General features: G+C 40.6%; 1 protein-coding gene across 2 annotated transcripts in view; it reads right to left on the minus strand.

Annotated features, from left to right (window-relative positions):
- Positions 1-27,839, minus strand: part of DMXL1 (Dmx like 1) — a 102,331-nt gene that overhangs the window by 32,146 nt on the left and 42,346 nt on the right. The window contains exons 17-31 of one of the 2 annotated variants that reach the window (XM_056847833.1): positions 27,011-27,232; positions 25,031-26,698; positions 21,834-21,944; positions 20,785-20,954; positions 18,658-18,755; positions 17,393-17,558; positions 17,025-17,277; positions 14,995-16,073; positions 13,715-13,906; positions 13,354-13,430; positions 12,567-12,694; positions 10,862-11,110; positions 10,406-10,519; positions 3,298-3,476; positions 2,459-2,586 (exon numbers count right to left, since the gene is read on the minus strand). In XM_056847833.1, coding sequence (XP_056703811.1) covers positions 2,459-2,586; positions 3,298-3,476; positions 10,406-10,519; positions 10,862-11,110; positions 12,567-12,694; positions 13,354-13,430; positions 13,715-13,906; positions 14,995-16,073; positions 17,025-17,277; positions 17,393-17,558; positions 18,658-18,755; positions 20,785-20,954; positions 21,834-21,944; positions 25,031-26,698; positions 27,011-27,232 — 4,834 coding nt within the window. The remainder of the gene's footprint in view (positions 1-2,458; positions 2,587-3,297; positions 3,477-10,405; positions 10,520-10,861; positions 11,111-12,566; positions 12,695-13,353; positions 13,431-13,714; positions 13,907-14,994; positions 16,074-17,024; positions 17,278-17,392; positions 17,559-18,657; positions 18,756-20,784; positions 20,955-21,833; positions 21,945-25,030; positions 26,699-27,010; positions 27,233-27,839) is intronic. The other variant, XM_056847834.1, reaches the window with a different exon arrangement.

Below are 27,839 nucleotides of genomic sequence, written 5' to 3' on the forward strand. Positions count from 1 at the left end.
TGCATTAATGCAAAAGGTCCATCTAGTTCAGCAGTCTTTTTCCAACAACAGCTTGCCAGGTGACTCTGGGAGTTCATAGTTCAAAGGGAACTACTGGAGGAGCCTGCATGGATCTGCAATTCTCCCCCATCAACCTAAGGATGCCAACTTGTTGGCTGCCCAGATACTTGCATCTTGAGCAGCTGCATGGCTGGCAACGATCAGGAAGTGCCAGGTTGCAATCTACAGGTCTGCAACACATCCCTTTAAAGCCCCTTCTGCAGAAGGAGAAGGGGCAGCTGCTGCATCTCTCACCTGGTCTTCCTTCAACACTGTTTTCTGCCTCCTTCTCCTGCCTGCTGAAAGAAGATGAACTGCACAGCAGGCAGGGGAAAGGAGGATGGACAAAAGAGCCAGAGGAGAAAAAGCTGCTATCACCCCGCTGCATCAGGCCATTGAAAGGCACACTTTCTCCAGGCTGTGCAACCCAGGGCAAATCCTTTCCCACGTCTTGACTCTCCACACTAGGAAAAAAGCACCAGCCGCTTCCCCTGCGGCTTTCCACCCATTATGCAGCTGTGGCAGGAGCCCTCTTAGGAGGGCCAGTCACACACTCTCAGCCTAACCTACCTCACAAGGTTGTCATGAGGATTCAATGGAGGAGAGGAGAAGGACGTATGCTGCTTTGGGTCCCCGAGGGGGAGAAAGGCAGGGGATGAAATTAGTAAGTAAATAAATAAAATAAAATGTTGCCCACCTCCCAGCAGAGCGGCCAACTTTTGAAGAAGCCACGTGAAAGGGGGGGGGCTGACCTGCAGCAGGCAGGCTCGGATGTTTCGGTCCATGCCAGGATTTCTGCAGATCACACCCCACCTAACAGGCCAGGCCGGCCACCCCACACGGAGGCCAATGCGAATTTGGCAACATGGCTCCCAGACCAATAATACACCCCCCACACCCAGCACACACCCCTTCCTTCCCTCATTAGCTCCAAAGGAGTCTAATGCACAACTCCCCCCTCCTAAACCCCATACACACCCCCTCCTGTCCTACCTTGCAGAGAAAGACATATTCACTTGTATACGTATTCACACATGCCAGTCGTGCGTCACCTGCCACCCGCTCGCCCGTCGGCCGCCCCGCTACCTCCCCACGCTTCTCCCCCCCCCCCCAACGCACCATGGAGGAGTCATTCCAGACAAGCTGGGCCCGAACAACAGAAATTTTTCCTACCTCTCGTTTTTTTCTTCCAATCTCAACTCTACGGCCAGCCACCCCTGCACCTCGCAGGCTTAAACGGTGCATGCGCGTCACTTTGCATGCCAGGACTTGAAGTCCCAGGGCCTCGCCGCCCGCCACACAGTACAGTTGATTGCTTTCGTGCCGCCCGCGTCCGTTTAACCTTTTTTTTGAAGGGTGGCTGTGTGTAGGGGGCTGGGAGGAAGTGACCGGTTAAAGGGGCTGGGTTCAGGACCCTGATGTCCTGGATCCGGCCCGCGGGCCGTAGTTTGAGGACCCGTCATAACCTAATAATGTCATCACCAATTAGAAAAAAAAACCAATGGCATTTTTTCACATGCCCTTATCTTTTCTGTGAACATAAAATCCCTCCTTTAGGCAAATCAGCCTAATTAAACACTACATGTTGGCAAAGAGGCAAGTAGAATTTACTTGCAAAACTATTAACATTTTCAAAATTTACTGAAACTGTTACTGTAATATTCTCCCATACTTTAAGAATATTTTTATCCATGGTTCTGTAGGAACTCCAGGAGATCTCTAAGCCCCAATGGGGGGTTGACAAGTCTATTTGACTATAACCATATAACTACTGTAAATGCTATGCGACACTCATGGGGAATAGGGGTTGCTGGTTACTCAGATCTGCCAGATATTAAAGCTGATTGCTCTGCCCCATGTCCTAGTCCAGAGGAACCAGTGGGAATACCATGGTGACAGCTCGCAAGACAGGATCCTCACCCCCAGCATACCTATGCAGCAAGTAGCTGCTGAGACCACTCAGACAGAGCTTGCTCTTAACAACTTGAGACAGCTTGAGGGGTAAGGAGGTACCCGATGATGATATCAGCTGGCAGCACAAACTGTCAGATACCCAACAATGGCCAGAGACAGGAGTGGGGTGCATGTATTCCTAAAGATGAAGTGGTACGGTGGCTGGGGAGGAACTTCCCTCTGGATGATGCTGATTAACTGACCATTCAGGATAAAGTGCCAGGTAAAAAAGCTTTTCCTGTATAATTTTGCCCCTCAAATATGTCTTCTGGAAGTCAGGGAATCCTCTAACAGAACCTGATAGTGTTAAGAACGAGTATCACAAACTGAAGGAGACTGGACATATGCACTGTATGCAAATGTGTGGGTATGTGGTTTTAGGTAACGTAAAATTTTCTTCTTTCTTAGATGTCAATATTTCACTAGTGGAAGATTATATATATATAGTAAAAGAAAGTTTAATTACCTATATGAATTTGAATTAGAGTGTTCTTGAAGCTTCAAATGTTCATCATCACCATCTTCGTCATCACTGCTTTCTGGACTTTCCTCAGAATCATATTCAGCTTTCATTTGTGATGATGGAGAAAATGGCTGAACAGAGATTAAGGGAGCACTAAATGTCAAACACCACACAACAAAAACCATGCCACAACAGAGATGAATAAAAAAAAACCTGTACAGCTTTCTGTAGGGATTTGCTTCATAATAATTCATTGTTTATACTTTTTAACGTTAGAAATGTAGATGGGAATGAATGTCAGGCTTCCCTTCCCCACTGCCTTGAACTTATTTTTTGTATGTCTTGCATGCCTATACTTTCTTTTAGTTATTTGGCACCATCTCCAAATAAGCTTCCTTGCCATATTTCTTTTGTTCTTAAACTAGCTTAGACTTTTCTTCATGCAAGGTTATCTATAATATACTCTTCTGTTGTGATGATTTTTCATGTCATTTATTTATTTGTTTTCCCTCAAGAATAAACAATTCATTTGAACATCTCTGCAGCTTTGAAAGACTGGGAAAGCAAAGACAGTTGAACAGCAGGCTGCCAACCCTGAGTTAGGAAATTCCTGGAGATTTACAGGTAGAGCCAGGAGAGGGCAGGTTTTGGGGAGGGACTTCAGTGTGGTATAATGCTACAGAATCCACCTTCCAAAGCAGCCACTTTCTTCAGGGGAACTGATCTTTGTAGTCTGGCTATTAGTTGTAATTCTGTGTAACTCCAGGAGATCTCTAAGCCCCAATGGGGGGTTGACAAGCCTATGTGACAGTGAGTGAAAAAATAAAAATAAATAAAGTTACCTTTGCTATGAAATAGTCCCAGATACTAAGTTCAGGGGGGATAAACTTCTCTCTGTAATTTGAAGAATCTTGCTCGACCAAGAGTAGAGAAGTAGGATGCAAACTCTCTTTTGGAGATGATTTTGATGACAGCCTAAACCGTTTATGCTGTTTCTCGCCATCATCTACAGGAGGACAAGCTACAGAGATAAAAAATACACATTTAGAGTCAAGTTTGAAAACACTTTCCAGATATAACCTTCCATTTTACAAGATTTCCTGTGACAGACAGGAAACAGACTTCCTGCAATAGACACCATCAGACAGGAACAAAATACAAGCTCTCTCACATCCAGCCTTCATTATACTGAATGGTACAAGTTTTTTTTTTCTAAAGTCTAGTTTTTAGCTTCCAGATCTATCCATGATCAATGCACTGTCACTCCAAGAAAGCATGGCAATTCTTTAGCAAATACCTTATAACATTTATTTTTTACAAAGCCTGAGGACAACAGTCTTTGGCTTCAATTCAGCAGCTGTACTATGGTCTCCTATGTTGCTGCTATGCAGAGCAAGCAGATTTTACCCTCCCGCTTTTCAAAATTCGGGGCATAGAGTATTTCTGTATTTTAACATTTATTATTTCAAAATCCTTTGTCAGCATATAATGTGTTGTTAAACAAAACTGTAAAATGGTTCTTAAATGCTACTTACCTTCTTTACAAGATAAAAACATAACTGTTGTAATACAGTCTTGCGTAATTTGCTTTGTTTTAGCCCGCATAACAAGCATGCACATGCATTGCTTAATACAGATTATTAGTTTGAGCTAAAAAAAATCTTATGCTGAAATGAAGGCACAGAATAGTAAGCTAATAAAAATGCTACATGATACAGAGCTTTAAAAATATGGATCCTTTGACAATCTCCAGCACTCCCAGTATATCATCTCAGCCATAACCAGTATGCTTAAATCTCATTTCTTTGATTTGGGTTCTGTTATTTGGATTGCCATACCAACTCTCTATTACATATGAGACTAGTAATCAATCCCAAAGACCTTACAGGAAACCCCCACTAATGAAGGGAATTTACTTCTTAATGATTGAGGGTTGTTATCTTAATTAGGTAGGATCTCCTTAGTATAGAACTGCCTTTACACAAGGCAAACAAACAAAAAACTATTTTAAACACACTCATAAGCTACAAATAAAATATAATTACGAGTATATTTTTTCCATAAAACAAAAGTTAACTTAAGCATTTCTGATTTAGATTTTTATATTTTAACTGACAAGCATTAAGTAAACAATCTCAATATAAATGTGCAATATGCATCAGCATTTAGACCACAAGTATTTAAGAGCATTACAAAACATTTTTGGCTAGTAAGGAACAACAACAAACTGTATCATGTTTTGCATAAGCAGCAATATTTTTGAGCATTCCTTAGTTTGCAATGGTAATTTGCAGCAATTAGCACAGCCAATTTGCATTCCATTTGTTACCTGAAGCCCAAAACAACAGCTTGCAAAAAGTTTGGCAGAATGATGCCACAGGACTACTTTTCCATGATAAATTTTGGATTTGAGTGGTTTCTTTGGTACTGTCAAGCAACTGAACACACTAAATGAAGGGTAATATGGATTTCTAGTTGTTATTTTAAAGTTTCAAATTTGTTCTGTAAAACTGAGTTCTTTCTATAGTATTCATTAAGTATTAAGCAGAGACTTGAACACGGATATCCCACATCAAAATGTGGCACTCTAAACATTGTACCACGCAGGCTCATGGGGTAACACATCTTTGGAACCAATATCACTTAAAAAATTATTTAATAAAATAAAATGCACCAGAATCCTGAACAACTTATGAATAAACTGGCAATGGTTTCCCACTGCATAGTCTCTCACTACCTTTCAAAAGTATTGCTAACATTATGAAACAGTTCTTTATGTTAAATATTCAGACTTAACGTTCATTAGAAATGCTATCACTCTAAGCAAAGATAAAAATGCTCAATACACTGAGAAGAGCTTATCTTTATGAAACTATGCTAGTTCTCTAGCATGGCTTAAGAATGTCTCAATTGTATGTACCAAAGAAGGGTGAACAGATCAAAATACAACTGACTATTCAAAAGTGCCTATTTACAAATGGCAGACTATTCTCAGTCATTTATTTTTCTGTGCAAGTACATACAAGATTTTGAAACAATGTTTTCCAATTCAGTAATTGCTACGATTTCTGGAACAGTGTGCGAAATATATAATGTATGAACATGCCTTATGTATTCTATTATTTGTCAAAAATGCTAGCCGTAATCACAGGGCTCTAATATCATCTCTCAAATCCCATCCTAAATTGTAAACATACTTGTATAACTGGTACAATCCTGAAGATTCTGACTATAGCTACCAAATTTCCTATGTCTGCCACTTGCCTCCTGCATACTACCTTGCACAAGCTAAACTAGGAGTATGAAAGACCTATTCAGCACATGGCAAGATGTTCTATGGATTGCAGTAAACATTTGTAAGTACCAAGGAATGACTACTGAGTAGACAGTGAAAAAAACACTTAGCTTTCAAAAATTTCATTTACTCAAAATACTCTTCTACAAATATACCACAGAGAACAACCCTGCAGATGTAAAGCGTTTAGGGGTGAAGAGTTTAGAAAAACTAGATATAAGAATGAATGGCTACAGATTGGCCATTTAGGAAGAGAGAAAGAAAAAAAAAACATGGAAATCCATGAGGAATTGTTTGGGAAGTAGCTAGGCTCAGAAAAAGCTGTCCTGGAAACCAATCCCCACAGCCAAATAACAACCCAGTAAGTTTCCTCTGGCCCTGTCCTGGATGGCCCAGGCTAGCCTGATCTCGTCAGATCTCTGAAGGTAAGCAGTCAGCCCTGGTTAGTACTTGGAGGGGAGACCACCAAGGAATTCCAGAGTTGCTATGCAGAAGCAGACAATGGCAAACCACCTCCGATTGTCTCTTGCCTTGAAAACTGTATGAGGTTGCCATAAATTGCCTGTGACTTGACAGCACTTTTCACCACCACCAAGTTTCCTCTGAGCCAAATCTGCCAAGGTTGTTAAGATGACTGCACCCAGGGACTGCTGGGAATTGGCCTCAGAGGGAATGTTTCAATAGGAGTGGGAAAATAACTAGGTAGCTGGCACAATTTCCCTTGTCTCCATAGGCCCAAGGATAGCACCCACATGCTATTTTATTTTGGACATATGTACAACCTTCCATAGGATTATGTTGTGGTGGGTCATTGTGCCAAAGCTGTCTTGTGAGGAATGGCTCAGGATTTCATGTCCATGACAACCATGGGTGTGACTCAGGAAATAGCTCATCCTACATATTACACAGGTCACACTCTTGATCTGGCATTTTTTTCTGAGTGGGAGGAATGCAATCTAAAGATGGTGGAATGGATGACAATTACTTTGCCCTGGTCAGATCACTATTTGTTCAGGTTTAGACTTACAGGGATACCAAAACTCTGCAGTGGTGGGGGAATCTATTAATAAGTTGATATGGCAGGTGCTTCTGTCAATGCCATGGTTGACCTCTGAAATGAGGAAATGACCCTGGCGGTTGACACAATCGCTCCCAGGTGCTCTCTCTCAAGTGTTAGAACCCAGGTAGCCCCTTGGTATACTGAGCAGCTGTAGACGATGAAAAGACAAGGGGGTGGGTAAAGCAACTGTGGAGGGAGACTCACGACAAATTCTATAAGATACAGGTGAAAGCTCATTTTAAAGCATACTCTGAAGCAGTGATGGCTGCAAAGAAAAAATACTTTCCCACCATCATTGTACATGTATTGTGTAGGTCAATGGAGCAGTTCCAGGTGGTCGATGCCTGTTGGGATGCAGACAAGCTGGAGGATGTCCAGAGGAGGGCAACAAAGATGGTGACAGGTCTGGAGACCAAGCCCTATGAGGAAAGGTTGAAAGAGCTCGGTATTTTTAGCCTGGAGAGGAGATGTCTGAGAAGTGATATGATAACCATCTTCAAGTACTTGAATGGCTGTCACACAGAAAGGATGGTGTGGAGTTGTTTTCTGTTGCTCCAGAAGGTAGGACCAGAACTAATGGGTTGAAATTAAATCCAAAGAGTTTTCGACTAAACATTAGGAAGAACTTCCTGAAAGCTAGAGCAGTTTCTCAGTGGAACAGGCTTCCTCAGGAGGTGGTGGCCTCTTCTTTGGAGTTTTTAAGCAGAGGCTAGATGGCTATCTGACAACAATGCTGATTCTGTGAACTTAGGAGGGCAGGAAGGGTTGTGTCAGTGCTTGGATCTTGTGGCCCCTTTTAAATGCCCAGTATAATGCCAATTGCCACTTTGGGGTCAGGAAGCAATTTTCCTCCAGGCTAGATTGCTGGAGGATCCTGGAGGGTTTTTGGGTTTTTTGCCATCTTCTAGGCACAGAGTAGGGATCACTGGGGGTGTGGGGTGGGAGGTAGTTGTGAATTTCCTGCATTATGCAGGGGGTTGGACTAGATGATCCATGACGACATATTCGGATGAGGATAAAGTTAAATTTCTGCTGTCTGACTTAGATGTTCATGTGACACATAGGGTTTCTTAGTTTGCTCTAGCAGCAAAGAAAATAAGATCTGAGGGAGCTATCAATTAAGTTTAAAACGATGAACTAGTATATGTTAGTATATCTGCTACCTGTTTTAATATTTTAATGGCTGATTTGCTTTATTTATATTGTTGTATTACTATGTTTTAGCTATTTGTGATGACCAATGGCCACATATAATAAATTTTCTACGATGGCAGATGACCCTGGAGTTCCCTTCCAACTCTATATTTCTGTGATTCCCTTATGAACCTACCTGACTACTACAGTCATCTTCCAAGGCCCTGCCTTGCGTGCCCCGTCTTCTGAGATTAGGTGGGTGGCAACCTGGGAGTGTGGTACCAAAATGTGGCACCAAAATTCTGTAATTCTCTCCCCTGGGAGATTCATCTGTCCCCTGTTGCCAGCTTCTGCCAGTGAGTGAAGACTTTTTGGTTTGGTATTACATCAGTAATCCTTTCTTCCTGTCTGATGTCTTTTGTTTTTGTATTTTAGCTCTGGTTTTGTTTTAATGATGTGTTTCTTGTTTAATGATGCAATTTTATTATGTTTTGTTAGCCACCTTGGTGGTCCTTATGAGGCAGGGTATACATGAAGCTGCCTTATACTGAACCAGACCCTTAGTCCATCAAAGTCAGTATTGTCTACTCAGACCGGCAGCGGCTCTCCAGGGTCTCAGGCAGGGATCTTTCACATCACCGACTTGCCTAGTCCCTTTAACTGGAGATGCCGGGGATTGAATCTGGGACCTTCTGCATACCAAGAAGATGCTGTATCACTGAGCCATGGCCCCTCCCCAAATGCAATGGTAGGGAGTTTTGTTTATCTTGCATTCTCCCCATTTACATCCCTATAATTAGAAAGACAAGAAGTGATGGTTTTTAAGCTATCGAAGTTGTAGGCGTTTGGAACCACATCCCTTTAGCTCATATGATAAGAAGCTGTCTGACCTCTATCCCAGAACTATCTCACTGATCTGCTGTGATGTTTAAGTGCCGGACTGGAATGTCACTCAGCCTTGCCACTTTTCTTTTTAAAACTGCAGATGCCAGGGATTGAACTGAAGACATTCCGCAGGCAAAGAATATTGTCTACCCTACAGCTGTGACCACTCCCCATAGCACTAAGCTATGTCCAAGTTATAACCTTTGCTCCTGCTTGATAAATTTACATCCTCTTTGGGCAGAATAGTTCAAGTAGTCTACTCTTGATTCCTTCCAACTCTCGCTCTGAAGCTTGCATACAGACTTTACCTCAGAAAACTGATTGCTGCTGGATTCCAGTATGCAAACCAAGGACCACTTCATACATTATGCTACTCACGGGCACATAAAAAGAAGTCTGATCTAACCTTTCTCTAGAAAGTTTAATACAGTCAAACCACAGTGCAGAAAGTAGAAATGCATCCTTTTTCATAATGGGTGAACTTTATTTGGGTTTACTGTAGCCTTCCAAGTGCTCTCTTATAAAAATCTCATTTATCAGGTTCAGACACTTGTATTACTGAAATCTCTATTGCAGTCACACAAAGCAAGCATGTGCACACACCCCCACACACAAAACACAACATGCCCTAACTCCTTCTTCATAAGAAGGTGCCCAGAACAGACTAAAATGTGTCTGCAAATACAAATGGGGGAGGCGGGAGGAAAGTAAGTGAGAGAGTGACAAAGGCAAGCTCCTATCCTAGACCATGTGGTGGGTTTCAAGTCCCACTGAAATCAATTAGTATGACAGATGAACACATCCAAACAACTTGGCTTAATGCTCCTAAGGAACCAACTGTGAGACCATAATCAAATTTGAATTCTCTTCATTGACATCACACATGTCCTCTATATACTGAAAGGCTTTATTTATTTGACCTTTCTAAAATTTCACATGGGTGATTATTTTTTTGGGGGTGGGCAGTACCTGAATATAAAGAAGCATCTTGTGATAGTTAAGGTCAATGCGATATAAAAATACTAAGTACATAAGCCTTTTTCATAAGGCCATTATGTATTTCCTATGTTATTTATAATATAGCCAAAATGAAATATTGTCACTTCATTACCATGGGAATGCCAGATTTTACATTATACTATTTGCTGTCTGAATCTGGTCTTTGGAAGCTACTGAACCATTTTCACTAAGAATCAAATACTACTTCTATAAGCTACATTAACACTTAGAAATCCACAGCCATATCATTATGGTCTTGTGAAACAAAACAAGCAGCCTTAATGAACAAAATATATTGGAAATATTTCTGGTAAGTGCAAGTCATGGTCTCACTTCAATATTATTGAAAGTATTTACATGTGATTCAGGAAGGAGTGTTCCAAACATATGAATGGCCAATATAGTTTCCCTTCAGAATTCAACTCATCTGGTTATTATAAATGTAAATAATGGACAATTAAAACATGAAGCCATGACTTACAAAACAGAAATTTTTCTTTTTAGTTGTATTTCTAAATATGCAAGATCACACATCAGCACTGGATTTAAATGCCTAAAACTGAAGCTAATATCTTGCCTGCAAGTTTGGTAGGGCTATGAGTAGTGATGGCTGTTAGAGATTTGGTAAACCCCACGCATTCCATGGAGAATACTACTACCTGATGTGGGCTAGGCATAGGGAAGTGCCTACCTGCCAAAAAAAGAAAAAATACACTGCTCTTAGAATGATGGAATAGGATTATTTTAAATATAGGAAAGTTACTTTTCACCATTCATTTTAAATACTAACATCCATACTTCAATTACCAACAAGTTGACATTACTTTAGAGGCTGCATGGCAAATGCCTGGAACTTTAAAAAACAACATCTAGAACACTCAAAGATGTTAATTTACTTAGACCTGACTGTAGCAGATATCAGGAAAGATAACGAGTTTCAGTTAGCTGAACCAGTTTATAAAGTAAGAAAGAACTAAGTTCACACATGGTTTGAATCTAAGGAAAGTAAAGAAAATAAAAAGTGTAAACTAACCCGTTTTTGCTGTTTGTTGGATTTGTCCTCTCTTAGGGATCTTAGCTCCTCCACCGAAGACAGCAAACCACATTTTGTCATTAAGAGGATGGGCCACGATCCTGTACAATTCATTGCTGGAATGTGTGGCCAAACCATGGATGAAGAGACTAAGATAGACTGCTGTCAGAATTTCACATAGCAAAATAGTGATCCCAGGTTGGGCTTCTTCCCCAGCACAATTCAATAACTGTATTAAAGCTGTTATTCCTAGAAAAATAAAAATAACCATACTTAAAAAAAACAGAATTCACTATAATTTGCAATTATCCTCAGAGATATTGGGTAGAAGGTGGAATTATAGGCCCTGTATTGTGAACTCTTTAAGACCGATGATTCATTTACAATTCTCTAGAAACGTCTACAATTTATGCCAAGTCCCTGGTGTAGAATTATATATAATTTTAAGCCTTACATGAACACCTATGGGAGCCTATTTTTCTCATAATAATCTACTGCATGCAGACTCGAGATGGCACCTCTAATACTGGCAACTGGAAGCAGCAGATCATCATATGCCAATGCATCAAATTATAATGCAAATGAGCATTTAAAGTATAGACAATACATGTGTACTTGCATACATGTTAATATAAACATTTAAAGATGCATGTACATAAGCGTGTATCAACCACACTTTGTGCTTGCTGTGCAAGGTGTATACAAGCAGCACATTCTCAAGACACACAAGATGTTGAGCTGCCCACAAGAATTCTCTGCTTGAGTAAAGTGTGTGTGTGGGGGGTGGGGGAATTCTCATATTTAGGGAGATTATTATACACATCTGACTCCTAACGTGACTAACTTGGCAAAGAACAAAATCACTGAAGGACAAGTGTACTGCCCAGCCCACCAGTTAAAGATCTTCTTCCTAAGCCCTGTTGTCTGTACCCTTGTCTGTGGAAGAGATGCAGATGGTGACCAAGGACAGGGCCTTTTCAGTGGTGGCACCTCACCTCTGGAATGCCTTTCTCCTTGTGGTCTGTCTGATGGCTAATTTACCTTTACGTCTTAAACCAGATTTTTTTAAATACACATTTTAAACAGATATAATTTTTAGATTTTTAAAAATGAGCACTTCTAACCTGAAGACTGCTTTATAAATATCATTTTAGGCTGCTAGATGCTTCTTCACCCCAGTTTGTTTTGTTATTCATCATTTAAAATGTTGCTGTTTTATGTTTTTATTGCAGAGTTTTTGTTCTGTGAACTGCCTCAAGAAAGTGTCCGGAGAGAGACTTAGATAAATGACATCAGAAAATGGAAGAATATGCGGTGATGGCCAGATTAACTAATATCATGAGGGGAAGAATAATTGAAGATTCAATGCAGAAATGGGAATGTTATTTTGAATATGTTAAATGGAAATTATAAAGAGATCCATCAATAGCAATAGAAAATGATAGTTTTATATCTTGAATGAGTAGTATATATAGATAATACTTTTTTGAGTATAATTTAAAATTATGGTTAGTAATGTTTAAGCAAATATTTTAATACTAGAACAATGTTTATGTCAACTGTTAACCTGAAGTGAGCACATATTGTATGAATGGGAGTGCTTGTATATGTTTGTTTTATTTCTGAAATCTTAATAAAATATCTTTAAAAAAAACAAAGAAAGTGTCCGGAGAGGTGGTATATACATCAAGTAAACAAACAGTACCTGGCCATTGAGCTGGTGCAGTATTGGGAGTTACTGTTTCGTCTAAGCTTGCAGTTCTTAAAGAACGTCGATGAGAAAGCAGCAGAGTCTGGTAGACTGTTCCAGTGAATTGATTTGCTTGTAATGAACTATATAAAAGAAATTCAGCTCAAATAAAACCAGTGGTTGTATTAACTGAACACATTTCTTTAATGCATAGCACATAGGTTCCAGCTATCAATATATTTAATTTTGAACTTGTAAAATGCTTGTAAAAAGCACTTTAGTAATCAGACACTGAGTCCACATTTGCCAATTAAAAGAATAAAAAGATCTGACAAGGAATCCTATTTCATTTGTAAAATACACAACACTAAAAATCCTTGTCTATAGTGCAGGGATACAGCTATGCATGGCTTGTAACTTTTTCCTTCAGCTCAAGACTTCTTAGAGCGGTGAACGTTCTTCTCATAACTGTTGCATCATTATAAAATGTCTATAGTGTTGTTAAATGAGAGTTTGTATCACATTAGAAGCCCATATTTTGCATGTGCGGTGTTAAAGTTTTACCCTCTTGCTTCCCCCAAAGCCTTTTTAGTTTAATGCACATAGTTTAATGCACATACTGCACAGGGCCTGAAGCACCTCATAAACCCTGTTATGCGGGAATACAGAGAATAGAACAGATAAGGGAATTTTTTGGGGGAGGGTTGTATCTGTGGCTTAAGTTATTACCCCAAAATACAGGGACCATTAAACAGAGAGTTTCTGTTCTTGTGTGCACCATACCACTTTTAAAGATCTTTACCTATAGTTGTGACTTCCACAAAGGGACTGGTATATGCAAGCCGACAGAGATGCTGCTAATGTATGCATTACGTGTATCTGGAAGAGAGATTTGTAGGACATATTATACTTCAGAGAGAAATCTGGTCTGGATAAATGTAGAAATATTTTACCAAGTGACCTGCAAATGGTTAAATGATATTACAGGCCTGAAAACATTGAGACACATATACTAATACAGACTTGTTTACGATATCTCAAAGGGCAGACTTCTGTGCTATATGAAACATATATGCATAAATATAAATGTTTCCAGGATTTAAGGAAAAAATTAAACAAGACAACAAACATTAACTGGTTGATATTATTGCCAGTGCACTCGCCTTGTTGTTCTGTATATCTGGATGAGGTGGAGAATCAAGGTCTATTATTGCATGTAGCATGTCATGTGTCAGGTTACTAAGATGTAACAATGGATTGGCCACCACAGTTTTGGCACTTGCAGTACAGGCGAACAGAAGTGGTATTGAATTTTCTTCTGATATATTATTAGTAGGCAATTGCTCTGTCTGTTCCTTTGTAGGGGGAAAATGTAAAAAATCTGGTTAGCACCTGAGTTTTACAGGACACTACACACTACTGCAATGCTCAACAACAGTTACTTTCTACAGAATTTTATTTAATGAAGACATTTCTATCATATAATGCATCTCATACATCTGCATCACTCTTTCATTTGTAGCTGGATTAGAATTACCACCCATTTTTAATTGCAGCTGAACACAAAGTGACAATGCCACATGGCAATTAACAAAGTCCATGGTGCCATTCCTCCAACGCACAGAACATCAAAAGGAAGAAAATCTCTGGGAAACTAAAATTGGAACCAAGAACCTTATTGTTTACCTGGAAAATTACCCAAGACTGTGCTGGAACACCCCCTGCCCTGAAAGCTCTGCAGGCCAGGAGTATCAAACAAACTGCCTGTGGGCCAGATCTGGCCCCATGAGAGCTCTTACCTGGCCTGCGAGCCAGCTGAGGCAGCTACTCCCCCACTCATGATCTGGGCTGGTGAGCCCGCTGGGGACTCACCAGCCGAAGCAGCCCCCCCCCCCCACTCTGGGCTGGTGAGGCATGGCCCAGCCCAACCAAGTGACATTTACGTTATATCTGGCCCTCGTAACAAATGAGTTTGACATCCCGGCCATAGGCAGAAATGTGCACACTAGGCACAATCAAATACAGAAGCCTGGCTGTCTCCCACGCCTGGTCAACAAAACTTTGCCTTGATGGGCTCAAGCCACCAATTCAAATACCAAGTTTAGTTGTAATAAATGATGGGGTCAGAGAATGCTCATTCACAATTTGGTTCCTAGTACAACAGCTTCCGCTTGGACATTACAATAAACATCAGGTAAGATGTGAACTCAGCTGTACTCAATAGCAATAAAGAATTGGAATTAAGCTTAACAACATATGACTCTCTGTAACAGTGACATTTAAGTACAACTAAACCACTTGCATGTTATTTGAGGAACATATAACCAAGAAGAAATGGCATTACTAAAGTAGTACAGGCTGCATAATTTTGTAAATGACACACTTCCACTATAATTATTTTGCATACCTACTATACCTAAACAAGAAGAAGAAAATAGCATACCTGCTGGGATTCTTGTAGAAGCAAAATCAGTTCCATCCTTACAGATGCCAAACCTCCACCATGTGATCCATGGAGGATGCAGTAACTTAGAAACATCCTCAAAAGTGACTGGTATTTCACAAGCCACTGTCTTCTCTGAGAATTTTCCTTTTGCTGAACTTTTAGCTGTTTGTCAGACAGTTCTTCAGCTGTTTCACTTAATGAGGCTTCATCCACTACTGGGCTAATTCCTGACTGAATATCTTCTGCTTCTACATTATAATCACAAGTCTTTTGAAGAGCTACCACTTCTCTTTCAAGCCAATGATAAAGCTGGTATCTTAATTTTCCACCATCTACCTCATAGCCAGTGGATAACGTACGGAGTTCCATGGTGAGAATCTTCAAGCAGGCCCTAAATTTCAGCTGCGTTGAAATGATGTCTTCTGATAAACTTAAAGCGTCATCTTCAATAGCTGCACTGTACGTTTCTGTGTAGCTAGTACTAACTTCATTTGGCTTCTCATGTACTGTTTTTTGCAAAGGTTTCATTTCAAGACAAGAATCTTCACTTTCTTCACCTTTGTCACTGTCCCACTTTAGCTCCAAAGGTTCATCTGGCAATGTCATACTTGGCTGACTCCAATCAAAAGAAAGTGCAGAGCTTGAATGTTTGTCTGAGAAGTCTGAAGATGATCCTAAACCGTTTACTACTGCTTGTGACCAGTCACTGCTGGGGGACTGGTCATCCCTTGATTCCACTGGTCCTGGAGAAGCAGATGAATTGTCTTTGCTCGTATCCATCAAGCTAGGTGTTTTTCCTAAAGTCCTTGACTTTTTGACCACTTTTGGCATCTTTGATAAAACTTCTAAAGCCAACATGGGGCAACCAGTTTTTAAATGAGCATATGCTGCAGTGAAGAATAATCTTCTTTCATCTAAATTGATTTCATCTGCTAGTCCATTTTCTCCAGTTACACAAATTCTTGTAGAGGATAAGTCAGAAGAACCAAAATGGCGTCTCAGCAACAGTGGATGTGTCCTTAGGTAGTTATAAAAATTAAATACCGAAGGGTGACAATTTGAGATGCTTCCTTCATCTGTAAAAATATCACACCAGAACACCTTGAAATATTTGTCATAGTTTATCCCCAATAAATTGCCTGACCTCTCTAAAATAAAATAACCACTCTGAGAATTCTGTAGCCATTCGGAGAATGTAGGTTGCTTTACCTTTTAAATTAAGTACACCATAAGATGCTAGTGTTCAGAAAAACACAACTGATACAAATGACAACAATGATACATTTGAAATTCTGAGGATACATTTGATATTAGTAAAGAACCCTGGACCTAAATAATTTATACTACAATGCATGTAATGGTAATCTGAATGATTAATACTAAAAACAACTGGTCAGTCAACATTAAATTACACAGGCATATATTTATTGTATTCTTATTTTTTTGAAGTATTTTTGGGTTCCTAGAGAAGAAGAAAAAGTTCAGCAAACAAAAAATAATAAGCATTATTTGAATTGTATCTGAAAAACACCACAGAAGTGATGATTACTAAAATAGGCTGTTAAGGAAATCTTAGTATTGTAAAGGAAATGCTTAGTGCAAATAGGCCTCTGTTTCATGAAAAGAAGGGGTCTCTGCTCGCCCAAACAGAGAAGGGGAAAGACAGTGAGATTTCATACTTATTTGAATGCAGGATCACCTGGACTCTTCAAGATAAAAAAATGCTTCTCTATTTTAAGAAGACCATGGTAAGGACTGGACAAGACAACAGCTGAACCTGAGGCCCACAGTTTCACCCTATGTACAATCCTGTAAGGAAGTACAATCTGAAGTTCTGATTTTCTGAGAAATTCTTTCTACTATATGATAGATATGAACAGGGTCTACATGACCGCACTGTTGTGAATTTATTTAGTTGAATGGTTACAGCACATAAATTTAAAATTTACTGTCCATTGATATATCAGAGGATTATTTTCAATATGTATTAGTGCTGAAGAATATGTTTAAAAAGAATTTTAACTTACCTCCCTCATCCACACTGGGTTGGCTTATAAGAGTATCAAGAGCATGGCTATAATCTTCCAAAATCCAGTAAGCCATACTTCGAAGAAAAGGATCACTGTGTGTGTTTAGTGGACTTTCCTTGCTATGATGCCGGCTTCCCAGAATTCTTTTCTGCAGAATTGATTTGAAGGTCCCAGATACTTCAAATTCTGATTCATAAAGTCTGGATATTACAAGGGCCAACTGAATATCATGTAGCTTCTCTAGACAGACCTATTTGAAACAAATGCAGGAGCCTTTTGTGAACAGAGAAAAACATTTTACTGGATTAACATAAACTGGTGAACTATTCAGAATATGTATTGTATTGTAGTTTTAAGTGAATTACCTCAACTGCATCTTTTAGGTGACCAGCCAGCAAGAAAAATGCTGCAGAATGTTCAAAACGTTGTTTTCCTAACAGAGCAAAAGCATTCTTCAGCGCTGCTTTGCGCCACCTGTCTTCTGTAAAATTGTGTCCAAAGAACTGTGTCATCTTAGTATCTCTTAGGGATCTGTAATTAAGTATTTTATATATCAAATGAGGATCATAATTAAGTGATTTAAATGGGCACCCAGAAACTAATCTGGAATGTACAATGTGATTCTGAAAATTTCAAACACAAGTCTCTGCCCAATTCAAGTACTCAGTTGTGTGAAATTATCCAATTTTATATTTACCTTTAGATAACTCCAAGACACCCAGTAGGAACAGCCTGCAGCCTGAATACCAGCAAACTGCTCATGCCACTTTTTCCTCTGAAGGTATACGGTTACAAACTACCACCATAGTCAGAAGAATCAGTAGCATAATATGTGAATAAAGAAAGTAGAAGATACCATCACGGGATACTTGGTGCATGTCTTGTAACGATGGGCCAAATTCAGAATTGGGTGACTCTGAATACGAAATTCCGGTTGGGTAATCAGAAACCCATTAGGAATCAGACTCCATTCATAATGGGGCCCATTCTGCCTGCCTGTCACGCCTTCCCCTTGCCTGTTCAAGGACGTTTAACTGTGTGAAGGGATGCAGGAACTGGGGCAGAGCGATCTTGTTGGTGAAATCAGAAAAGGCATTAAGGGCTCTTTTTGTGGCTCAGATGACCCTAAGGGCATAATTACAAAATATGCCCAGCACGTTTGGACATGGGTATGTGGCTGGAATCGCAGTCAGACATACATTGGGGGAACTCACCTTAGAAAGAGCTTGTTTGCTCAGCGCTGGGGGAGGGGAAGCTTTCACCAGCAGAAAGGGTGGGGTTTTTCTGCCCTTTTTTCTGGGTACTATCCAAAGCTTTTTAAAGAAGATGGGGAGCAGGGGTTAACCATCAGTCATGTCTTGTCAGCAGGGCATATTTATGGACACCAGAAACAAGCTTTTCTGGGTTCCCATGCAGTTTCCAGTGGCAGGATTTGTCTCTAAGGTGGCATTTGTACTGCTAATGGCAAAATCACAATGGAAAGTCCATGCATTCTAACTATATAATTTCAGCATTAAAGAGTCATTTTAAGTTTTTACACAAGCTGAAACATACTACTGTTCCTTGGCCACAAGAAGTAGAACAGGAAAGGCAGTTTTCTATATGTGCAGCATTAAGCCCTATTACATACCTGTATAACCCCCAAATCACAGTCTTCTTTTTCATTGCAAGGTAAAAAATGGCTGCGTCTAGTGGATCGTTATTTCTTTGAAAGGCTGCTTTAGCAACCTGCAAAATAAAGTGCATATCAAATAATCAATGTATCTAATGAAAGTCAAAATTACTTTTATTTCCACACAGATATCTGGCAAGCAATATTCAACCATAATGGGAAAAAATAAGCCTTGTCAACATCAGCCTTCCCAACAAGCTTCAATTTAATTGCTTACTAATTATGACATAACTTTAGTACCTAAAAGCAAATTCAAACATTACTTACTGCAATCTGTGTCAGGACTATGAAACACTGGGAAACATCTAAAACATCTAGATGGTCACAGCAATTTGCTAATTTAATTTGCTAAAACTGATAATTTAGGCTTCGCCCTCTTGGCTGCGTATAAGAACACTCAGTTGGGAAAATCAGAACAATCCTACATTACAGGAGAGCTAATCAAGCTGACTGTATAATATACCTAGGATGGCAGAGATTTCAGGATTTGCATGTATTAGAACTGCACACCGAACCCCACCCCCACTAGGCCTACACGGACAGGCTTGTTCCCGAAAGAGGATATGCGGAAACTCAGTTTCCCTTGTTAAATCACTGAAGGGAATGACTGAACTGGGCTCCCTCATGTATTTGAATGTGGAATTCTTGCTGACCCTGGGAGATTGGGCCTTCTTTTAAAGGTCCTGCCCTGATCTCTCACTGGTCATATCTATGGGTGTATGACTTTTGGAACATGGAAAGTGTTTCTATATTTAAAAGTTTTATTTCAACATCCTTGTTATTGCTCTTTCTGGAAGCCAAGCATTGAGAAGTACAATCAACATAAATGACTTAAGTAAAAGATGTGCATCTGGCCTTGTTCCTTTAAATCCTGCCATGTAGTTTTGCACAAGCAATAGAGGAAAACCCGATCTTTAGGTAACAATGATATGGTTGTCTCAAAAGATGTGGTTATAATTAGGGCTGTCAATTCGGTTCGGTCCGAACTGAAAATCAACCGAATTTCCCCTGATTCGGCGGTTTTTAGTTCGGGAGGAACCGAACTCAAAACTGGCGGGCAACCGGGGAGCCGAATTCAGCGAGTTCGGGAGTTCGCAAATAAATTCGGCCAATTCGGCCCCCCCTTCAGGGGAGCCCGCTGAAAGGCGCGGGCTGCCCTTTAAACTGATCTGCGCCTCCCAGCTGGGAGGCTCGGATCAGTTTAAAGGGCAGCCCGCCTCCCTTCAGCGGGCTCCCCTGAAGGGAGGCGGGCTGTCATTTAAACTCATCTGTGCCTCCCGGCCGGGAGCTCCGCTGGAGAGGCGCGGGCTGCCCTTTAAACTGATCTGAGCCTCCCGGCCGGGAGCTAGGAGGCTCAGATGAGTTTAAAGGGCAGCCCGCCCCCCTTCAGCGGGCTCCGCTGGAGAGGCGCGGGCTGCCCTTTAAACTGATCTGAGCCTCCCGGCCGGGAGCTGGGAGGCGCAGATCAGTTTAAAGGGCCCCCACGCGCCTTCAGGGAATCCCTCTGAAGGCGCGCGGGGGCCGAATTTTCCCCCGAACTCCGGATCCCCCCGAATTACCGGGGATCCGAAGCGGGGGAGTTTGGACTTTGGCACGTACCGAACCCACAAGGGTCAAATTCGGCCAAATCCGAACTGTACCGAACTTTTTTTATTTGACAGCCCTAGTTATGACTATACTCGAATATATTCTCTTGTTTAAACAGCAGAACTACTTCCAAAACAGCCAGAATTTCCAATATTTCAAAAGATACAAAAATATCTGCTTGGAACCAAGCTAACTTATTTAGTAGTAGGGGAAGGAATGCATACTTGCAAAAAGTATTTCCATCAATGGAAAGTGGGGGCAGGGAGATTTTACTGATTCTCCCTTTTTAATGAAAAGCCCCACATTGTCCTCATGAGGCATATCAGGCTATAGGGGAAGAAAGAACTTTTGAAAATTTGTTTCCCCTCTTATTAAACAGGATCTAAATCAACAACAGAAATTAAAGTACTTAAAATTAGCCATATCATTGTACTAGGAACAAATGTAATATCAGGATGATCATCTGATGCAACACAGTTCATTATAAACTAAATTTACCTTCTCAATGCATCTGCGCAAACTATGAGTATTTCGAAGCCACCATCCTATTCCCATTGCTCTGAGTTCTGGCCATGTGGGATCACCTTTCTGCATTGCTGGTAGCATGGTTAGCAATTCTTCTTCTGCCACTGAATGAAATGCCCAGGCAAAATGACTAGAAGACAAACCTGTAATTATCCAAAAAGAGTATATTCATAATTGTTTACTGAAAACCTAATAAGATATTAATTTGCTATATACCTAGAGCCCCACACCAAACATTGAACTAAGTATTTTAAAGCAGCAATTTTGCACAGCTACAAACCATGTATTACATATAACAGACATTCTACAGGTACAAGCGGATCTTTCCCTGCCATTCTCAGCTCTTGTCACCCCTCTGCACCCCCTGTCCAAACAAAAGGCACTGCCTAGAGTCTAGGCATCCTTGCAAACAAAAAACCAAACTGGGCCAGGGGATTTCAGTGAGTGGTGAAATTGTCTTTTTCTTCAGCGGAATGTCTGCATGGTACAATTGAAGGGGTTATTTGTGACCAGGAACTCTTCAATTCCTGAACCTTATGCAAAGAGAGATAAGGGGGGAGGGAGAAGCCTGAGAACTTCCAAAGTTTGTCTTCATATTGTCATTATGAATGAGGCCATGGAACATCTAAATATCATCACTATTATAATTTGTACATGCAATTCTCTCAAACTGACATTATAAATTTAGAAGTTATAAACTGCATTATGTTGATATCTGATGAATTACTAAACTTAAATAACCAGAATACAAAAGTAGCTGAACTTAGGAGCTCATAGATATACTTGAATCCTAAACAACATCCGATCCAGAATCAAAGCAATTACAGCCCAAACAAGCTTGGGCTTGTTTGTTAAGAAGGCAATCTAGCTTCCAGCGGGAAATGCTACTTCTAATAAGCACAATATAAAAGTTGCCCAAACCCACATATTTCCTTAACACGGTTTCATCTTATTTGTGCTTATAAACAACAGACTATTAAATGTTTGGTGTATACACAAGTGGGAGGAGGGGAAAGTGTTACCTTGATGAAGCAGTTGGGCTCTGTGAGCAGGTGGCAGAGAGGTTGTCAGAAAAGTGTGAAGACGGACAGCCAAAAGAAATTTTAAGCCACATTCATCAAGTGTTTCTCCTCCTAGGAACAAGGTTTTAGTTGGTATATTTCTTTCCAAAGACAACAATAGTATGACTTTTCAATCAGCAATCTCATTTTACATGGATTTAAATGATATCCAATTTGGCACACCCATGGCTCTTATTTATGGACTGTTTGACAATGGAGAGAAGCAAAGTCATCTGCGTGAGGCAAAAGTTAGAAACCATTGGATTGGAGTACTGTGCACCAAATTATATCTATGTACATGCTCACAGGGAACAGATACAGTGAAAATGCTGTAGAATTTCATGAAGATATTTTTCAGAGTATGTTGGTATTGACTGCATTCAAAATAGTTTCTTGAAAGAAAGAAGCAGAAGGTTGTATTACCACTATTGCAGTATACAAAGGATTTCAAAATAGTGTAGCTAAAGCACAGCACTAGATAGCAGACAAGGACTCTTCGTGCCGCCCTCATTTGTACATTCCAACAGCAAAAGCTATCATGCTGTACCAACAGAGGAGGAACCTTCTCTACAACAAGAATAAACAGGTATCTTGTGGCACACTGAAATTAAAGATGCCACAAGACAGGGGGACAGTATAGTGGCCGAATTCATGGATAAGACCGTAGTACTCAGGATGTTGAAAACCAAGGTGGATTATGAAGAGCTCAAGAAGTATCCCTGTAAATTGGGTGCCAGGGCAACTACATGGCAGATGAAGTTCAATGTATGTAAGTGTGTGGCTGTGCAACCTATAACAAAAAATCCTAATTTTAAATATATGCTGATGGGGTTTGGACTGGCTAATACTGAGAGGGACAGAGATCTGGGTGTTGTAGTGGGCAGTTAGTTGCAAACACTGAGTATGCAGCAGTGGTGAAAATGTAAACTCCATACTGGGGACAGATAGGAAAAGAATCAAAATAAAACTGCCACTATTGTAAGGCTCCTGCTTAAAGCTATGGTAGGGCCTCATTTGGAATAATGTGAGCAATTCTGGTCGCCATTATCTCAAATCAAGATTCTGCAGAGCTTGAAAAAGTATAGAAGAGGGAAACTAAGATGACTAAGGTGTTATAGTACCTTTGCTATGAGGAAAGTCTGAGGAGTCTGGACTTTTCAGTTTAGAAAATAATACAGCTACAAGGGAACATACTAGACTTGAGGTTTATGAAACTGTGCATGGGGTTGAGAAAGTGGGTAGCGAGAAGTTTTTCCCCCTCTCCCATAATACTAGAAATTGGGAGAACCCAGTCAAGTTAATGAGCAACAGATTGAAGACAGACAAAAGGAAGTGCGACTATACTCAATGAGTAATTAAATTGTGGAATTCACTGGCAGTGGACACATGAACACATGAAGCTGCCCTATACTGAATCAGACCCTTGGTCCATCAAAGTCAGTACTGTCTACTCAGACCGGCAGTGGCTCTCCAGGGACCCAGGCAGGGATCTTTCACATCACCTACCTGCCTAGCCCCTTGAACTGGAGATGCCAGGGATTGAACCTGGGACCTTCTGCATGCCAAGCAGATGCTCTACCACTGAGCCACGGCCCCTCCCATAACGTAACAATGGCCACAAGCATAGCCGGCATTAACAGAGGGTTAGACAGATTCATGGAGGATATGTCTTACCAGTGGTTGCTAGCCACAGGTACTAAAAGGAACTTCACATTCAGAGGCAACATCAGTGGGTATGTTGGCCTCTTGGATATGTTGGTGGTCCTCCCCAGACACTATATGAAACAGATTGCCGGGAGAGGAGAACAAGTGGGCTGATGCAGCAGGGCTCTTATGGTTTTATGACTCCTGTTTTTAATGTCTCTGACGAACACAGCTACACATCTAGAATTATTCTGTAAGAGTTGTCATGCAATACACCAACCAGGAGTTCCATTGACAGATATGGAGCACAGTTAATTTCTATAATCAACTATAATTCTTGATACAGCAAAATGTGAACTGACAGACCAGGGTGAAAGCCCTTTAGGAGGCCTGGCAAGGCCCGCACCGGCGTCTAGGCAAGTTACGCCTGTCGCCGGCTGCTGCTGTGGCAGCGCCGGGCTGGGACGCCGATGGAGCCTTCCGGCAGTGTCCGAACGCTGGCAAAGGCCACGCCAGCGTCCCAGGAGGCGTTCCCAGGGCGTAATGGTGCAAGATTGGGGGCAGGGCCGCCATTAGGCGGCCTCCTAAGCTGTTTCGGACCAGGAACGCCCCTTTTTTTGCCAAGATATGCCACCTTTTAGGTAGTGTATCTCCTGTGCAACCCTCAGAGGGTTGCACAGATTTTTTTGTGCTAGAAGGTTTTGGCAGGGCCGAAACCTCCTTTGGAGGCAGCGCTGCCGCGTTGCCTCCTAAGCCCGGTGCAGGCATTCTGCTCAGGAACTCACTATTAGAAGAGTAAAAGGATATTTAAAAGTGCTGAAACCTATAATAATTAAATTCATAATGAACAGAGTACTCAAGACACCACATTCCAACATTGCACTAAACAACAGCACTTACAAAGAATTATTCCAAGCCTGTCTTATTTAACATAGCTGAAAATTAATCAAGCTCAAGCTAATCAAGCTACTGCCTTCCATAATTAACAGTTTGTTTTGTATATATAGTGGTACTAGCTTGCCAACTTTAAAGGTTTTGAGTTTTGTAACAAAATTCAAGATCATTACAATCAGATATATACAATACAAACCTGAAGTGACAGTTTGTAGAAGCTACAAGTTTCTTTAAATGTGTAGGTTCTCCTTCTTTGGGGGTTTTTAAGCAAAGGTTAGATAGCCATCTGACAGCAACGCTGATTCTGTGAACTTAGCCAGATTATGAGAGGGAGAGCAAGAAGGGTTTGGCAGTGTTTGGCTCTCAGGGCCCTTTTCTTACATGCCTAGAGTAATGCCTCTTGGGGGTCAGGAAGCAACTTTCCTCCAGGCCAGATCTTGGAGGGGTTTTTCCTTGCCATCTTCTGGGCATTGGGTAGGGGTCACTAGGGGTGTGGGGGGGAGGTAGTTGTGAATTTCCTGCATTGTTCAGGGTATTGGACCAGAGGTTCCTTCCAACTCTATGATCCTATGATTCCAAGTTATGACAAACACTGAATTTCAATTGTGAAGAGAGCTTACCTTGGTTTTTGTCTCTGCTTTCTCCTATATCAGTACTGGTAGTCGCGATGGTATCAGCCAAGGCCATTAATGACATCTGCTCTATCCTGGTCAGACCAGGCAAACTAGAATGAAGCAAGTGACGGGAAAGAACTTGGGCATGCTCTGGTCCAAAGTAAGTTGGACTGTACTGAGAAAGATCAATAACATTTGGCTTTTTGTCTTCTTCATCTATGTCACACAAAGTAAGATCATCTGTATGTAGGCTGGAATTCTGAAAAAGATCTTCATAGTTTTCATCTGGCACATTCTGTTTGTTAATGTTTCTTTGGTTATGCGACTTCTCTGTACAAGCATATGAACATTCTTCATCTGCAGCAAGCAATGCATATAAAGGAAGAGGTGGAACAGAATCTATTTCTGTATAGTCTGAAACTTCACTAAGGCGGTGGCTGAACGTCTTTGGATCCCGTGTAGTGCTCCCACTGGCACAGATGGAGAGAGAGTGGTGCCGCCTTTCATGGCTGGGTTCAGATTCATTTATGACAATAACTTCTCCAGCAATGCATTTAACAAGATGAGACAGAATGGCCTTTGCTCTACGTACTTTTCCCAGATCCATGAGTTCCAGAAGCTGAAGAGGGTGGTACTGAGGTAAAGTTGGACATAACGCATGAGCTGCTTCAAACAGTCCAGAATCTTCCATCTCTAACGACAGGTCGAATGCAGTTCTCTTTCCACTAAGTTTCTGTGCAAGACTTGTCATTGATCTGGTTAATGCTCGCTTTGGTGGATGGAGACCAGAGGATTGGTTTTGTTTCATTAAACTAGTTATGGATGGTGTACTCCCACTGTAAGAGTCTGTGGAAACAGGCTCTTGCTTTGAAAGAGGCTGCCACTGAGAATAAACATGCATTTCACAATCCATTCCAATTACAAGGATCCCATCACGAACCCAAGACAAAGAAATGGGTAAAGGGGGTGAACCTTCTACAGATGATACTAAATCCACACATCGCAGCAATACAAATCTGGAAGGGTTTGAAGTCTTAGCATTTTCCCACAGTGGCAATACAAATGCTTCCTTACCAGTTTGTTCTTGCAATTTCCCAGCCAGATGACCAAACATATAAAGTTTTGGCCCAATACCTACTGTTAGGATATGTGAGCCATCTTCCCTAGACATCCAGTCTAAGTGAACTAAATGCTTTGTGCTAGGTATTATGTTCTCCTTTCCATCTGCCATTGAGTTACTGTCAATACCCAAAGAGTCCAATGTTGGGTGTAGTTCATCCAAGTGAAGAGTTTGTTCCAATATCCAACAAGATCCTCCAGTAGATTCACATTCAAAAATGCCAATGTTCACTGAAGAGTCTTGAGAAGATCCACCATTCTGGGGTGTTTTTCGCTTGTATGCCACAGCTAATCGATTTGTATGTGCACAACTAATTTCAAGAGGTTTACCTGGCACATTAAGGGAACTGCTACTTAGAAATCCATCTTCAATTAGCAATGGCCATTCTTCCCATATATACGTACCAACATCTGGACTACTCCCTGGTTCAGAAACAATACCTGATTCCAATGTCACTCTACATCTCCAAAATCTAACCTTACCATCTGAGCATAAAGTTGCAAGAAGATAAGGAGCATGACAGACTGGATATATGGAGGAAGAACTCAGGTGACCTATAATTAAAAAGAAAATCCTCAGGATATCAATGGTTTAAAAAAAATTGTAAATCTAAATTTTCAGGGTTTAAGAAAAGCAGTATCCCCTAAAGATTCTTGTGTCTTACACTATGATGTTCACAATAATAACTGCTATGATTTTAAGTACCATTTTAATACTATTTTTGTTCTAAGCTTACTTTAGTAAACTGCTTGATTTTCAAATTAGAATTAAGGCATGATGAAAATATGGAATCCAACCAGATGGAAGAGTTAGAGGTACAAATAAATGCCCATTCATCCCCACATCCCTTTTCATCATTTACAAACCTGCAGATGGCTTTATGCTTATTATCTCTACTCCTTGTGGCAAATTCAGTTCTTGACTATAAACTAGTTCTGAAAAAAGAGCAAGTTGGCTGGTACTTTGAAGTTTCTCTCGGCAAGCTTCATATTTTTGTGTGAAGGAACACTGGAGCTTCTCTTGATCTGGAGAACAGAGGTCTTCTTCGTGAGACATTGCTTCAAATGCCTTTGACTTTATTTGTTCATCTAAAAGAAAAAATATTTTAGTTAGAAGAAAGTAATACAGACTTTGTTACATAAAACAGTGGCAACTTTGTAAATACTACTTTTAGCTCAATTCTGAGAATGTATACTATTTATTCCCTTGCCAAAATGGAGTAACATGTTTGTGAGATGGCAAGTGTGCTCCACCCTTAGAATTTTTGCTGGAACATTAGATCTTATAATCAAAAAGTGGCAACTGTGCCATCATCTCACTTAAACTTTGTAAAAGAATAGGTAACTATTCTTGTTAGAATATATGTTAACTATATAGGCAGAACATTGATACAGACAGTACATTTGACTTGGCTGTTGACAGTGAATTACATTTAGAGATGGACCACCTATACAGCAACATCTTGCAAAGTACAGTAACTTTTAGGATTAAAGCAAACTGCCACAAAGCAAACCAAAACAATAAAGTTAATATTATAGTTAGTGTTCTTAAAATCAAGTTAATGTTGCTAAGCAGGTATTTAAGGTTATCTCCTATATTATACTGTGTTCAAATACGGAGCATGATCCAGCCAAAGCAAAACACAGCACCACAGTCTGGTAGCCAGATAACTCCAGGCTTTCTTGACTAACATAG

Source organism: Euleptes europaea, chromosome 4, assembly GCF_029931775.1.
Source record: "Euleptes europaea isolate rEulEur1 chromosome 4, rEulEur1.hap1, whole genome shotgun sequence".
Classification (NCBI taxonomy): Eukaryota; Metazoa; Chordata; class Lepidosauria; order Squamata; family Sphaerodactylidae; genus Euleptes; species Euleptes europaea.